Here is a 16,696-nt window from a genome sequence, read left to right as displayed (position 1 = left end):
CCGAACAGAATATATCCAGTTCAGGAAGAAGAAGAAGAAGAAGAAGAAGAAGAAGAAGAAGAAGAAGAAGGGGGGGCCGGGGGGGATCTCCGGATCGTAAAAAAAAATCTACGCGGCTGCTTTTACAGACGGGTCCCGTCCGCGCTCGTCTCCGGTGAGAAGCGGCGATTTTAGCACCCCCAACTTGCCCCCTCACCGCCCCATTCCCGCCTCCTGAGTGACAGCCGCCTCACGGGGAAGAAGGAAGGGGTCGTCGCGCGTCTCGTCGTCCTGGATAAACGCTGCCTTGGCGCCTCAGAAAAGCCCTGCGTCTCCCATGGTTCACTCCGGGGCGACGACGTCCCGCGGCGGCGGACAACTTGTGCGGCGTCTCTCCTACTGTGCGGTTCTAATGGCTGCAGGAGGGCGACCTGCGCCGAGGGGCGGGGCCAGCGGCTGATTGACAGGTGGGATTCAGCGCGTCACAGGCCAGGCTGCAGGTAGAGAACAAGACATACCGGTCTAGTGACTTGACTTCTTCGACCCCTAACGGTAACAGCCCAAAGCAGTAGTAGTACTAGTAGTAGTAATGGTAGTAGTAGCAGTAGTAGCAGTAGTAGTAGTAGTAATGGTAGTAGTGGTAGTAGTAGTGGTAGTAGTAGTAGTAGTAGTAGTGGTAGTAGTAGTAGTAGTAGTGGTAGTAGTAGTAGTGGTAGTAGTAATAGTAGTAGTAGTAGTAGTGGTAGTAGTAGTAGTAATGGTAGTAATAGTAGTAGTAGTAGTAGTAGTGGTAGTAGTAGTTGTTACTTTATTTATTTTCCTTATTCATTTGTTATTCCGTTATATAGTTTTTATATCACTCCTCTTTGTTGGAATTATTATGTTTCTTTTATGTATATACTTCCATTTAATGGCCTGGATTGACTGACTGTTGTATGTTTATATTTTCAATAAAAATAAAACCCCTCAGGAGATACCAGTCTAAAAGGGACGAGGCTCGCTTTGTGCCAAGTAATGCCTGTAAAGGGAGAGTTCCAGAAAAATGTTCCACGTGGTGTTAATTCCCCACTATTGCGGAGACATTGTTGGTACATTTGTTGTTCGTTACATCAATGCCATTTATACAAAGATTACATTCTTCATAACAAACAAAATTAGAGAACTACGTTTGAAAATATGACACAAGGTATATCCAACTAATGTACACTACCGTTCAAAAGTTTGGGATCACCCAAACAATTTTGTGTTTTCCATGAAAAGTCACACTTATTCACCACCATATGTTGTGAAATGAATAGAAAATAGAGTCAAGACATTGACAAGGTTAGAAATAATGATTTGTATTTGAAATAAGATTTTTTTTACATCAAACTTTGCTTTCGTCAAAGAATCCTCCATTTGCAGCAATTACAGCATTGCAGACCTTTGGCATTCTAGCTGTTAATTTGTTGAGGTAATCTGGAGAAATTGCACCCCACGCTTCCAGAAGCAGCTCCCACAAGTTGGATTGGTTGGATGGGCACTTCTTTGAGCAGATTGAGTTTCTGGAGCAACACATTTGTGGGGTCAATTAAACGCTCAAAATGGCCAGAAAAAGAGAACTTTCATCTGAAACTCGACAGTCTATTCTTGTTCTTAGAAATGAAGGCTATTCCATGCGAGAAATTGCTAAGAAATTGAAGATTTCCTACACCGGTGTGTACTACTCCCTTCAGAGGACAGCACAAACAGGCTCTAACCAGAGTAGAAAAAGAAGTGGGAGGCCGCGTTGCACAACTGAGCAAGAAGATAAGTACATTAGAGTCTCTAGTTTGAGAAACAGACGCCTCACAGGTCCCCAACTGGCATCTTCATTAAATAGTACCTGTTAGAGCCTGTTTGTGCTGTCCTCTGAAGGGAGTAGTACACACCGGTGTAGGAAATCTTCAATTTCTTAGCAATTTCTCGCATGGAATAGCCTTCATTTCTAAGAACAAGAATAGACTGTCGAGTTTCAGATGAAAGTTCTCTTTTTCTGGCCATTTTGAGCGTTTAATTGACCCCACAAATGTGATGCTCCAGAAACTCAATCTGCTCAAAGAAGTGCCCATCCAACCAATCCAACTTGTGGGAGCTGCTTCTGGAAGCGTGGGGTGCAATTTCTCCAGATTACCTCAACAAATTAACAGCTAGAATGCCAAAGGTCTGCAATGCTGTAATTGCTGCAAATGGAGGATTCTTTGACGAAAGCAAAGTTTGATGTAAAAAAAATCTTATTTCAAATACAAATCATTATTTCTAACCTTGTCAATGTCTTGACTCTATTTTCTATTCATTTTACAACATATGGTGGTGAATAAGTGTGACTTTTCATGGAAAACACGAAATTGTTTGGGTGATCCCAAACTTTTGAACGGTAGTGTATATCCCTCAAGATTTTTAGAAGGGGGTGACAAATGATCTTTCTGCAAAACTGAACAAGAAGTTATAACACGTTTGTTCCACAGTTGTCCATTTTGTATTGAACTCTGGAAAGACTTCTGGAAAGTTTAGTAAAACTTTGCACGCGATTAGTATTGGAGGCAACATTGTGTTAATATGCCCTCATTTCATGTTTAACATGTGCCTGCACATTGTTTTTAATGACAATAAAATTGAACTGAATATTGAAGGCAAGGATATTGTCACTTGTTTTGAATATAAAGACAAAAATACATGTGCCACGGTAAACCTTTTTATTTTGCTAGGTAAATTTCATATCCACTAAACCAACAATACTTAAATCAGGACCTTTATTTACCAGTGGCGGCTGGTGCTAAAAGATTTGGGGGGGGGCGCAATTTACCTTGGCGCAGCACACCTGACAGCTGCTGCAATGTCCCCACGGTCACCGAGTTATTAGGAAGTGTAATGTTTATGGATAGGCACAACCTTACAGTGATTAATGTTTACGACAGTGACGTAATGCCGTCACGTGCAGTCATACATTACGTGAGGCAGAACCCGGAAATCAGTTAGTCAGACAGTAGTTCACAGTACGGCTGTATGCACCGAACCCGAGCTTCTCCAGTAAAGTTCCACGTTTGTTTAATAAGTTGTCTGCCTATTTGTATTACACACGAGAACATCACGTTGGCGACGAGGACAAAAGGACGACAAAAGGACGACGAATGACCCACTCCGCACGCAAGTAAAGAAAACGAGAGGAAAGCTACACTGTTACAGGCATGCTGAGTGCGTTAACCCGGTTGCCATGACGCAATATCCGGTATGTATAAATATGTCCGTTATGCGGGGAGTTCCGGGATATTCAGTAAAAAAACGTTGAGCGGAAACATGGGCGTCAGAAGCGGTTTAGCTACCCAATAAACTAAGAAATCCACGCCATGGCGAGTAGTAGCATTCCGGCGCCAGAGGGCATGCCAATGTCCGGGGACTTGGCAAAAAACTGGGAAGTTTTTCGGGCAGAATTCGAGGATTTTTTTGCTAGCACGAGAAGCCGAAAGAGGTGCGGGCAGCCAGACCATGGCAACAGTTTGTGTGCTCCCGTGGAGCGACGCAGGGCCGTGAAGCTCAGCTTGAGTGAGCGCAAGCTGCAATTCCGACTCCAAGCTGTCCACTTCCACGGCCACGTACTGTCCTCGGAGGGACTGAAAATCGACCCAGAGAAAACACGGGCTGTGCTGGAGATGCCATCACCCACTGGTGTGAAGGCGGTGCAACGCTTCGTTGGATTTGTGATGTACCTTGCCAGATTCCTGCCAAAGCTCCTGTGAGCCACACCGCAGGCTCCTGGATAAGGACGCTGAATGGCATTGGTTGCCCAAGCATGAGGATGCGGTGCGTGAAATAAAGCGTATGGTCTCTAGCACTCCTGTTCTCAAGTACTATGATGTCACAAAGCCTGTTATGATGCAGAGCGACGCTAGCATGACTGGACTGGGGTGCTGCTTGTTGCAAGGGGGGCAGCCTGCGGCCTTTGCCTCGAGAGCGCTGACACAGACGGAGCAAAACTACACTCAAATAGAGAAAGAGTGCTTGAGCATAGTTTTCGCTTGCCAGAGATTCCACCAATACTTACATGGCAGGGAAACAGTCACTGCGGAAATGGACCACAAGCTATTGAGCGAAACTGGATGGTACAGATGCATGGATGGCCATCCTCCACTGGCGCAACACACCCACATAGGGGTTAGACAGCAGCCCTGACCAACGCTTAATGTCACGTAGGCTCAAAACTTCTCTGCCAGTCACGGACAGCTTGCTTCTACCACATGTAGTAGTCGGACTGACAGAGAAGTTGCGGTGGAAACGGCGGATGGCAAAATCAACCTACGACAGATCTGCCAGGGACCTCCCAGCACTGAATGTGGGAGATCATATAAGAATGACGCCTCTACTTGGTGATCGCACGGGACGATGGCCTCTGGGACGGTGCCTCCAGAAAGTCGCTCCTCGTTCATTCGAATTGATTCTTAGTATTTCCTATCGCGAACGAAAGAAGGAACATAAATGGTGAAATTAAATCTCATTAAGTCGAATTTTATTGTATTAGCACCCCCTGAAGCGGCACAAGGTTAGTGTTCTTTGTATTGTGTTGTGGTGTGTTTTTGCGCTTTGATGTAATTTTGAAGCCTTAAGGAACTTCATAGCTCTTCTAAGTTGAGTGTCTGTTAACAGATGTGAGCTAACGTTAAGCTAGGGTAACGCTTGAAGCTACATGGCTATGTAGTCAGTGTATTTCTGTTTGTGCTTTATATCTAGCTCTTACGGTGGTTTGGAGTTTTTAAATAAATGAAAAATCATCAGTTGAAGTGTTGACCATCATTCGGTGGGGATGCTACAAGAGGGCTCACGCTCAACAGGAAAAAGTGTGAGTTTAATAAGTTCAAGCTCGAGATTTTCCGGTTCATCTCCTCAGCCGGCGGAATCTCAGCTGACCCCAAAAAGGTCGCCGCCATTCAGCAAGCCAGCAACCCACGAGACCCGACTGAAGTCAGGAGCCTACTAGGTATGGCCAACTATTGCTCACGCTTTATCAAAGACGCCGGTTCAATTTCAGCACCACTACGCAAGCTAACCAGAAAAGACACGCAGTGGCTCTGGGGCCCAGAGTAAGACAAAGCACTACAGACCATCAAAGAAAGCCTGGCCAGCAACACGGTAATGTCATATTTTGACCTTAACAAAGACACAGAGCTTGTCGTGGATGCCAGCCCTGTTGGCCTGGATGCCATTCTCTACCAAAAGGAAGAAGGGGAGAGACACACCATAGCCAGCCGTGCCCCCAGTGATGCGGAAAGATGCTACTCGCAAACAGAGAGAGAAGCACTGGCCATTGTTTGGAGTTGTGAACACTTCCACCTGTACCTGTATGGCAACCCTTTCACCTTTGTCACAGACCACAAGGTACTCGAGGTGATCTGGAACAACCCCCGATCGAAACTACCCGCCAGGATCGAAAGCTGGGGACTGAGACTACAGCCCTACAACTTCAGGGTAGAATACAGAAAAGGAGCAGAGAACCCTGTGGACTACATATTGCGTCACCCTGTTCCAGTGCAGACAAGTGGAAACGCAAGAGCAGAGAAGGCGGCGCAGGAGTATGTGAACTTCGTGGCACAACACGCCACACCCAAAGCAATGACTCTCACTGAGATAAAAGACGAAACACTTAAAGACCCAGTCCTGCAGAGGGTCAGTACCCACATCAGAGACAATACATGGCACAAAGTTGCAAGTGACACACAGCGTGCTAAAACACTCAAGAAGTACAAACAAATCAGTAGTGAGCTCACTGTGTCACACACTGATGACATCATCCTGCGAGGCACAAAGATCGTCATCCCTGCATCTCTTGAACACAGAGTGCTACAGGCAGTGGCGCCCCCAGACATTTTTCATAGGGGGGGCCAAATGGGGCCTCTGAAAATCTTTGGGTGGCACACCAAAACCAAAAGCCACGACTGAATTTCGGGAATTCTATGATGCTGTTGTAGTATACAGTATAGGCTAGTGGAAAACTGTCAATATGAGAGTTAAGAAAAATATACATTATTGATTTAAATGAACAGCACCTAATATAAATTTGAGATAGAAGCATATTATGCATAATCAGAAGCATATTCTGCATATGCGACTCGTGGCTGGGGGGGGCCAGCGGGGGGGCCAGGAATAGTATCAGGGTGGCCATGGCCACCCCTGGCCACCCCTTGGGGGCGCCACTGGCTACAGCTAGCCCATGAAGGACACCAGGGCATTGTAAAGACAAAGAGACTGCTCAGATAAAAAGTATGGTTTCCTAACACTGACCCGAAAGCAGAACTCACTGTTAAGAACTGTCTAGCATGCCAGGCCAATACACCCATAGCACAGTCGGAACCTTTGAAGAAGTCCGAACATCCAGTAGCCCCCTGGCATTATGTCAGTGCAGATTTCTATGGCCCACTCCCTACCAGAGAATACCTGTTAGCTATCATAGACGAACACACACGCTACCCAGTAGTTGAAATTGTGAGATCCACTTCAGCCAACACAGCAATCCCAGCCATAGATAAAGTGTTCTCCATGTTTGGAATTCCGAGAAACCTAAAAACAGACAATGGCCCTCCTTTCAATAGTGAACAGTTCTTAGAGTGACCAGATTTTCAAAATCCCAAACCGGGACCCTAAAAAGTGTACCACACGTTCGTGCATGCGCACACACCTATGCACGCGCTCACAGGCTTGTCTGACTCGCTGGAAATGATACGTCGAAGGATTTTTATCCCCTCCCACCAAAAAAAAGACAGGCTAGAGTAGCTTGGACTCGGCACACCCAGCTTGAAACCGGGACAATCCCGGACAATCCCGGACAAACTGGGACGTCTGGTCACCCTAACAATTCTCCAAGTTTGCTGGCCATCTAGGGTTTCCACCACCAGAAAATAACGCCCCCTCTGGTCTCAAGGAAATGCAACAGCAGAACGCTTCATGCGCACGCTTGGGAAAGCCATCCGCGTGGCAGAAACCCAGAGCCTCCCATGGAAACAGAGACTCAACACGTTTCTCCGTGAGTGCCGCTCCCCACCACACAGCACCGCTGAAGCGTCACCTGCAGAACTGATGTTCCAGCGCAAAATCCACACCGAGATCCCGATGATCACCACGACCGCTGAAAGTGACACTGACCACAAAATCAGAGAACGAGACAAGACTGCTAAAGCAAAGATGACGTCTGACTCAGACGCACGCCGCCGTGCCAAGCCAAGTGCACTCACCCCTGGTGATACTGTGCTTCACCAACGACCCCAGCACAACAAGCTCACCCCTCCGTACAACAGCGAGCCTTACGCAGTGTCAAAGGTCAAAGGCTCGATGGTCACAGCACACAAAGATGGACATTCCATAACCAGAAACTCTTCCTTCTTTAAAAAGATCAGTGCTGAGATGCAGGACACTCAAACAGATCCTGACGAGGATGACAGCGACACTGTTACTGTTTCAGAAGCGGTCGCCAGCGCCCGTCATATCTCAACGACTATGATTAAGATGGCTACCTCCAGGCCATCAATGTGGCCTACTGAATGTTTATTTGAACTTGAACTAAGGCAATGTAGCATTTGAATTCTAAATTGTACGTTGAGTTGTGATTGAGAATTGATATTGCTCTTGCAGACAGTAAGTGAATCGGTTATGTCTAAGACCTTATAACCTGTCTGTGAAGACAATGGTGTTAATCTTTCTCTTTTAAAGGGAGTGATGTGATGTTCACGGATATGTACAACATTACAGTGATTACTATTTACGACGGTGATGTATTGCCGTCATGTGCAGTATTACATTACGTGAGGCAGAACCCAGCTGCATACAGTACGGCTGTATGCATGGAACCTGAGCTGGAACCAGGTATGTGTCCTGGACCCCTCCTCTGGTCGGTCGAGGTACCTGTTTTGGGGGGAGGGGGAACTGGGGGGAGCGTGATCCTCCCACGTGCTACGTCCCCCTGGTGAAACTCCTCACGGTCAGGTGAAAAGAAGCAGCTGGCGACTACACATGTATGGGAGGAGACATGAGGTAGGCCGCAGCCCCTCCCTGGGTGGCAGAGGGGGTGGAGCAGAGACCGGGAAGGCTCGGAAGAGTGGAGTAATTGGCCAAGTACAACTGGGGAGAAAAATGAGGGGGGGGGGGGACTCATTTTCATTATTGAAAAGCCCTGTGTGATGGCCTGGTGGCCTGTCCAGGGTTAGGCTCCAGCATCCCCATGACCCTGAGAGCCGGATAAGCGGTTCAGATAATGGACGACTGTGTCGGATGATATATGTGTTAGTTTGGGTGTGTGTGTTGTAGTTTCTGGATGTGTTTCTGTTTCTGTGTTGCACTGCTGTGGGCTGGGGGATATGATGTTTGAAATGAAACGACAAATACGGTGTTCCTGATTCTTTCTGATAGTAAACACTTATAATCCACAGCACGTTGTGGTGATGAATAAGCAGTATTGTAGTACCGGGTTGGTTTGATAGTATTGCGATACTGTTAAAGCCTCCGTAGCGGAGGTGTAGTTTCTGGTTCCAGGGCATTCTGTTGGGTGTATCCGTACTGAAACGAGTCAAACAAAAAGGATTTTGGACTTCAACCAGGACCGCTGTGCAGATTCAGACTTGCCACCACGCCACGTCAAGTTTAATATCGTCTTCCAGCAAGAGGTGCAGGGAGACGTGCAAACGAATGAAACAGGTTCATTGTTATTTATAGAAGCAGTTTATTGTTCATTACATATCTTTGAGGTTGGTTTTCATCAGCAGAAAAAAAAAAATCAAAATGAGGGAAATATTTCTGTATCCACAGAATAAGAAAGAATGACCGGCGATCCTGATTCGTCTTGATCAGAAAGACACGTCAGGGTCAGTACTCCTGTCTGGGCCCCTGACCGAGGCGTGGCGAGACGAGCCGGAGCTGGTCCCCGGGGGCCGCACGGCGGCCGCCCGCTGCGCCTACCTACACAGCTGGGATGGGTTAAATGCAGAGAGGGATTCCCCCACGGGGATCAATAAAGTATCTCAAAATCGAAAGTTTACAGGTTAATTAAAAAAGTAGTATTAAACACCGAGCGTCATAATTCGGGGCGTGAGGATCGTGTAGACATAATGCCGCAGAAAGATGCACAACTGCCCGATCCATCCACGCAACACAAACCACACACTTTGACCGACACACTTTGATGTGTAGAAAAATAAAGCTTGCATCTCGAGTGGCAGGCGTTTTTCACAATCCGGTCCGACCTTTGACCCCGACCCTGGCATTACGTCACCACAAAGACAGGCTCTTCTCACTTCTATGAGAATACACGAGAATACAGAGGGGGTAGATATACACAAACCATAAAAAACAAAAGTTCCTGTTCCTTTACATTCTTTTCTTGACTGGATGTGACGAGACCGGGTCGGTTTGACATGATGAGTTCTGAGGGTGTTGGTAACGTGATCGACGACAGTCACTCGTCCTCCCTCGTGTTTTCACGGCTTTCCTGTACAAACGTCTTCGCTCTGCGCTCTTCCTTTCCTGTGCGGCGACCAATCAGAGGGCTACGTGCTCTGCAGGGGCCACGACTCTGCAACACACACACACAGGAGTTAGATACAAGGTGGTGTCTGGGCTGGAAGGAAGAGTACAGTCTGACGCCGGCCACTTTCAGAATCAGAACCACGTTTATAGGCCATGTGGGTTTGCACATACATGGAATGCGACTCCGGTTTCGTGGCTCTCTCAGTGTACTTAACATAGAATAACAACACTACAACACAACAATCTTCAGGCATATACACAAGGATTGACTTACACAGGTGAAATGAGAGGTGATAAGGTGCAATGAACGTATCAGAGATGCGGAAATAGTTTTCAGTTTTGCAACGTTTTAATCTAGCGCCAGCCAACGTGCAATGGCTGATTTTGCTGACTGAAAAAACCCCTGCAGACATTACAGAGACGAAATTTGGAACGATTGTAAAAACAACCGAGGGATTACATATATGTATCGGCCCTATATAGGTCGGTCCTGTGATGGCCTGACGGCCTGTCCAGGGTGTCCCCCCGCCTGCCGCCCAATGACGACTGAGATAGGCTCCGGCATCCTCATGACCCTGAGAGCAGGGTTAGCCGTTTGGCTAATGGATGGATGGGTGGATGTTATTTTGGGCTTTAATTGGATCGGATAATTGAGATACAAAGAAATGTAATTATACTGAATCTCTATAAATCCAGGGGGCGCTGTATGTGAAGTGTCACTTGTACCAAGAGGAGCGGTCTTTATCCTGCTTTCCTCCGGCGTTGCAAAACATCCTGCTTTCTCTCCATCGTTTGTGGGCAGGACTTCCTGTGGACACCCCATGTCACATGTCATCACTTTGATTGGCCCCTTCCCTGCTTTCAGGTGGATCTGGATGCTGTCCTACAATAAAACAGTCGCACAAACAGATCTCAACTCATTCTGGACGTCTACAGGATAAATGGACAAATGGCAAGACGTAAAACAGACAGATGAATAGGAAATAGAAACAAAGTTTGTCTTCAGGAAGTAAAGTCTTCTGATTTACCCATCAAGTGTTTCACGTTCACCCATTCGAACTAGTCGCCAAATGTTAGTGCTTGATCAATAACAGGACTTTTATTTTATAATAATCAAACAGCACTATTGACGGTGTGGAGTTCACACCACCATATCATATACCAGCAGGAAACCCGGTCACCCTGACAGACCCGTTTCACGTCACCACCATCTGGTCTCACCTCTTTGGGCGCAGGAACCTCCAGCTTGGTTTCCTCTGGAGCTTTGATGACGATGACTGTCTGGTCCTGGAAGACTTTGATACGACTGATGTCCTCATGGGTGACATAGGCTGATGTGCAGAGCCAGTTAAAGATCTTACTCAGCTAGAGCGAGAACTCAATCCTCCCTAACGAAGCTTGTCCAAAAACAAAAACAATTCTTTGTCAGGGTCCATTCTTCAGACTTGGCACATTTTTCCTCAATGACAGACAGTCACACAAATAAACCAACACAACTGCAGCGTAGTGGCAACTTTAGGACTATTAATCGAAGCACTGATTGGAGAGCAGCATTTGAGTCGAGTCAGGCCAGAAAACTGGCGGGAGCAACTCCGACTGAAAGACCGCGACAGGGCTGGATATGTTGAGAAGACACTTCGCTCTTATCTCTGAGTTACTGCAATCTGACATGAGAAAACACAACACACACATTAGACAGGCAGTGAGCAGACAGTAGAGAGCTGCTGTCACTCTGGGTTTAGTCTGGAATTCCTGTGTGCTTAAGTGATATATGCACAATGACATGGCCAACTCCTACTTGTACTATTTTTATGTACGCTCAATAATCCGGGTGAGGAAATCGCAGAGGTTGAATCAGTCCAGCAGAACTGATTCAACTTTCTGGGATCCTACTTGTACTATACTGCTCTGGTACACAAAACAGAAATCAAATGAACCAGCACTCAAATTCACAGTCCTGGTTATCACGTTGGTTACAGAACGCACTTGTCGCTCTTTTTCATGTCCGCCTTAACTGGAACTAGAAGAGTCCATCCCCCGCCAGGCGCATCTCCCTTTCTCCAGTGCTCGGACTTAGGCGGAAAACCAGCTGAGGAGTTAGCACTCAATTGCAGCGTAAGAGCCCAGACACACCAAACCGACTAGCGGCAACGAAGCCCGAGTGTTGCGTCGCCTCACGTCGCCTGCTGTCTGGGCCCAAAAGTAGCACTTGAACACACCGCAAAGACTACAGCTGACGGCCAACTAGCATGTACGTTCTGCACTGATTCGCTAAGCTGAACAGCCAGTCAGGAGTGATCTCTCTCACCAACGGACTCCGCCGATTCAACATGCTGAAGCTGCCGACAGGGGGTCCGGCTAGTGCGGGACACACTGCAAAAACTAGGGTTACAGACGCTCGCTGACGGTGACGGCCCAATATTGGCTGACCGTCGGCCTGGTGTGTCAGGGCCCTAAAACAGGGTTTTCAAAGATTTTGAATCCCTGCAACCACGAGACGTCCTTGATCGTACAGTCATAACTGTGCGCATAAAATTATAAGCCTGACAGGTCCAGCAGTATGGGAGAGTAGCAATGGACAAATACACACACGGACAGAAATAATCAAATCAACAACCTTGCACTCACCATCGATGGCGCTACTGTCTCCCCTTCCCCCCAGGCACGCAACCTTGGTGTGATCCTTGATCCCACCCTCTCCCTTGAGCCACATATCCGCCAAATGGTCAAATCCTCCTTCTACCACCTTCGCAACATTGCAAAAATAAGATCCTCTCTCACTCGCCCTGCTGCTGAGATACTGATCCATGCCTTCATCTCCTCCCGCCTTGATTACTGCAACTCACTCCTCTCTGGCATCAGTGCTAGCTCTATCAAGAGACTCCAAGTGGTCCAGAACGCATCCGCCCAACTTTTAACTTTCACCAAATCCTGGCACCACATCACCCCAGTCCTAAAAGACCTCCACTGGCTACCCATCTCCCACCGGATCAATTAAAAACTCCTGGTTCTCACTTATAAAGCCCTTCACAAACTGGCTCCCCCATACCTCACCGATCTCCTCTCCCCCTACCAACCCTCTCGGTCCCTCAGATCCACCTCAGCCTCCCTTCTCTCTACCCCCAGGTCCAACCTCCGCGGCTTTGGTGACCGAGCCTTCTCCAGAGCAGCTCCCCGGCTCTGGAACTCACTTCCCCAAATCATTAGAGACTCAGAATCCCTGTCGCTCTTCCAATCCCGTCTCAAGACACACCTTTTCTCCATTGCCTTCTCGTGCCCCCCCCCCCCGTCCGCTCATACACCCCTGGTCTGGGGCAGGCTGGGGACTGAGCGCTTGACCTGCATCTGTGATTTGTGTGATTTATGATGTTTGTTTTTCTTTCCCTTTATATCTGTCCGAGTCGGAGAGTACCGCTGGCGTCGTCTGTGGCTGCCGCTTCTCCCTCTCGTAGCCCCCCTTCCCATCCACCCCTGTATGTCTGCCCCCCTTCCCATCCACCCCTGTATGTCTGTGTTATGTTCATCTGTCGTCTTGTTTCGCTCCAGTTATTGTAAAGCGACTTTGAGTACTTGAAAAGCGCGATATAAGATTGATTTATTATCATTATTATTAAATACCAGTGTTTTTCCAGCCATTTTAAGGCTTTTGCACAGCACCCAATTCGACTGAAGGAGAAATGTGGAAGAAAAAAAGTTTCTAACATGAAGCACACAAGCAAAAAAAAAAAAATCTACCTAATAAAAACGTTTTGCCTGTCAGTCTGTGGATGTGCAGCCCCCTAGGTGGACCCTCGCACGGATGTGACCAAGTCCAATATAAACGTACACTTTCCAAAAAGAAAAGGTTTGCTATGGGACCATTTTGGTCTAGCCATATCCCTGTCTTTATTTTCATAATAATAAAGCCGGGTAAACCATTTACGCTCGTGCATGCGGGACTCACATCTACGGCTGACTCATACTGGGCAGCGACATGAATATGCAACACTTCCAGTTCTGACTGCAACCCAGAGGAAGTTGTTCCTTTATAACACTCGCATTTTTCCTGGATTATCAACATTCTATTATTAACTTTTGATCATGGCGCTGCCTGATGCGATTCAACCATAGATGTGAATCGCACATGTGCACGGTTGACTCAGAGCGGGCAGCGACAGAGAGCAGCGTTGGTCGAGCAAGCTAGAGCGTGAATGAAGAGAGGGAGTGGCGAAAGTGGGAAAAAACGTTTTTCGAACGTTTTGAATCCCCGCAACCACAAGAGGTACCTTATCATACAGTCGTAACTGTGCACAAACATTTGTAGGCTGATAGGTCCAGTAGTTTGTGAGATTAGCCGTGGAGACACACACACACATGACCCAGCACAGCATCTCCTCCAGGCTATCCATCTGGTGGGGATAATTTGTGCTCTCATGAGGAGTGACAAGTGTATTCAGCTGCTGTGTGAATGTGGCCAATTTGACTTGTGAAAGGATATCTAGAGTTCTCCTTGTCGTCAGTCAAGTTGAAGAGCTGCTGGGCGCACGTTTTGATGAGTTCATCCAGCGTCTCCTCCACGACCTTCAGGTTCCCCAGCTCCTTCTGGAATCTCTGCTGGCTTCTCCCTAGGAAACACGACACTGGGCTCTTTCCTCTGGGGAGATGGAGAGACAAAGAGAGACAGGAAACGTTTGGATTCTTCTGAAGTTTAAATGCAAGAATAGACGAGAACATTGAAGTAGGAAGTGTTGCTAAGGTAGACACTGAATTTGAGAAATTTGAATTGAAAATGTCTGAGACTGAGATCTTTGAGCCAAGGACAATGTATGAGTCAATTCCAGTGGGAGTTTGGGGGCACAAAAAAAAAGCTCCTTTCAGTAAGCACGGTTCTAGAGTAAAACAGTCTCATATCTATGAACAGTCCAGTGTGTTTTAGTTTAGCATTAAGCTAACAATGACTCAGAGAAAAACGGGCCTGGAAAAAAAAGCATTCAAGAATGTAAGGACCTGTAAAAGATGATTAATGCACACTATATATTGACGCGAATTCGGGGGGCAACCACAGGAACCGCCGCAGCCGGGACGCGAACCCGAACCGCGGGAGACATCGCTGGCCGCTCGACTAAAGGGTCCGACCTGTTAGCAAAGGGCCAACGTGTCTACTTGTCCATGCACATTACACTACCCCCCTCCTTCGGGAAAGCGCGTCCGCATGTATCCCACTACTGACACCAATGCAGCGAATTCGGGGGGCAACCACAGGGACTGGCGCAGCCGGGACGCGAACCCGTGGCTCCCACACTGCAAGCGACTATCTTAACCACCGGGCAATACGGGTTCGCGTATTTGCTACAGTATGTATTTTTTTCTACTGTATGTCCTGTATCTTGTTTCTGCTGTTACCACATTTACCAGGACGCTTTGTAGTGTAAAGATTCCCGCTATTTTGTAACGAGCCAATCATTTAATGTGTTTTTATTTGAATGTTGGAAAGAGCCAATCATAATCTGTTAATCCAGTGTAGCCGCGAAATCGCGGAGAAATCTAGGGGTTTGTCTAATATGGGGACGTCTGAAGCCGGATGTGACGCAGAGATCTGCCGGATGTTGATCCATGGCACATGCGACTGGTGTGATCTGTTTAACGTTGGCTAGCCACCATGGACGGCTTTCAAGATCAGGAGGATATTCAACGTTTCAAATCCAAAATAGATTTAGAAAAGAATATAAATGAATTCGAAGAAAGAACTATGACTAAATTCGTTGTCTATCATAAAGACAAGGCGTTTGGTCAGGACGGCGAGTTGTCCTAACGTTAATCGTAGCTAACGTAGCTAACCTTATCCCACGTTATCGAACAATAGGCTAAAGTGGACCATAATCCATCGTTCAAGAAACTGTAATTTGACGATGCATTTAATAACGTTAACGTTATTTATGTGAGACGAGTAACGTTATGCCTTAGCTTGCCGCAAGCAACGTTAGCTAACGTTGTCTTTAGCTTGACGCAATGTTAGCTAGCTAGATTAACGTAAATTACATGTTCTCTCTCCGCCGAGTGGCTAGTAAATAAAGCATAGCTACACTACAGTACTAACGCGTTACCGTACCAGTTAAACTATGTCAGAATCATGCGTGGAATCATGTTAGGTGAAGCTCCAGTTTGTTGTAGCAACCACCGTGGCAACCAGACAGGCATCCGGTCGCCTGCGTCACATCCGGCTTTAGACAAACCCCAGAGGGAGAAAGTTACGTCAACTCCGTAGATGTCAATGGGCCAATTATTTAAGAGCAATGGCGGATCATGGGAGCCCCGGATAGTTCCAAAGAGTGTGCATAGAATATGTGTCACGTTGGAATATATCTATATCTACTCATATATTTTCGTAATGTGTGTGTGTGTGGTGTTAGTGTAGCTAGCGGGACCGAAAACTAAAGCACTTATGATCCTAATTCTTTTTGGAGGTGGTAGGTATTGTCTCAGAGAGTAAGGGAAAAATCCCAGAAAATTAAAATTATGCATAAATATGCAAAATATGCATTTTTCTAAAAATGGCTAAAAAAACCCTTTTCTCGGCATTTCAGATGATTCTGAGCATCTTTGATTTTTTCACCTACATATAAAAAATTTTTTTCTGGGACTTAGAAATGTTTTGGCATTATGCAAAATATATGCATTTTTGCAAAAATGCACTTATGATCCTAATTTTTTTTGGATGTGGTAGGTATTGTTCCAGAGAGTACCAGAAAAATAGCAGAAAATTAAAATATAATTATGTATAATTATGCAAAATATGCATTTTCTAAAAATGGCTAAAAACCACTTTTCTCGGCATTTCGGATGATTCTGAGCATTTGGGGAGGGAGTTGGAGTGGGGGGGGGAGGCGGTTAGCTGGCAGGATGAAGAGGAGGGAGATTTAGACGGGTGGATAACCAAACCGCTACATTGTAGCGGGGTTCTTCTAGTATATATATATATATATATATATATATATATATATATATATATATATAAAAATCTGAAAATATGGGTTAGTAGTTACCAGAAATCGCGGCTAAGCGGTTCGTTTAAATGACCCGCCAAGCTTCGTTGGGAACTATTCGGCGGCTACGTGAACCACGTGACCGTCCCGCGTTCTGACCCCTCATTGACGTAACGCGCTCTTTCTAGGCCTCTGCCGAGTCTACGCTCCCAAGAGGGAGGTTACTTCCCGCG

At 46.6% G+C, this 16,696-nt stretch overlaps 1 protein-coding gene across 1 annotated transcript in view; it reads right to left on the bottom strand.

The window, feature by feature from the left end:
* Positions 1-8,685: 8,685 nt before the first annotated feature.
* e2f6 (E2F transcription factor 6) overlaps positions 8,686-16,696 on the bottom strand; it is a 30,638-nt gene continuing 22,627 nt past the window's right edge. Inside the window, exons 5-8 of the mRNA XM_056294889.1 lie at positions 13,979-14,134; positions 10,723-10,837; positions 10,228-10,384; positions 8,686-9,547 (exon numbers count right to left, since the gene is read on the bottom strand). Coding sequence (XP_056150864.1) covers positions 9,522-9,547; positions 10,228-10,384; positions 10,723-10,837; positions 13,979-14,134 — 454 coding nt within the window. The 3' untranslated portion in view covers positions 8,686-9,521. The remainder of the gene's footprint in view (positions 9,548-10,227; positions 10,385-10,722; positions 10,838-13,978; positions 14,135-16,696) is intronic.

This window comes from Lampris incognitus, chromosome 15 (genome assembly GCF_029633865.1).
Source record: "Lampris incognitus isolate fLamInc1 chromosome 15, fLamInc1.hap2, whole genome shotgun sequence".
In the NCBI taxonomy this organism is placed as follows: domain Eukaryota; kingdom Metazoa; phylum Chordata; class Actinopteri; order Lampriformes; family Lampridae; genus Lampris; species Lampris incognitus.
This window is presented reverse-complemented; position numbering and strand designations above follow the sequence as displayed.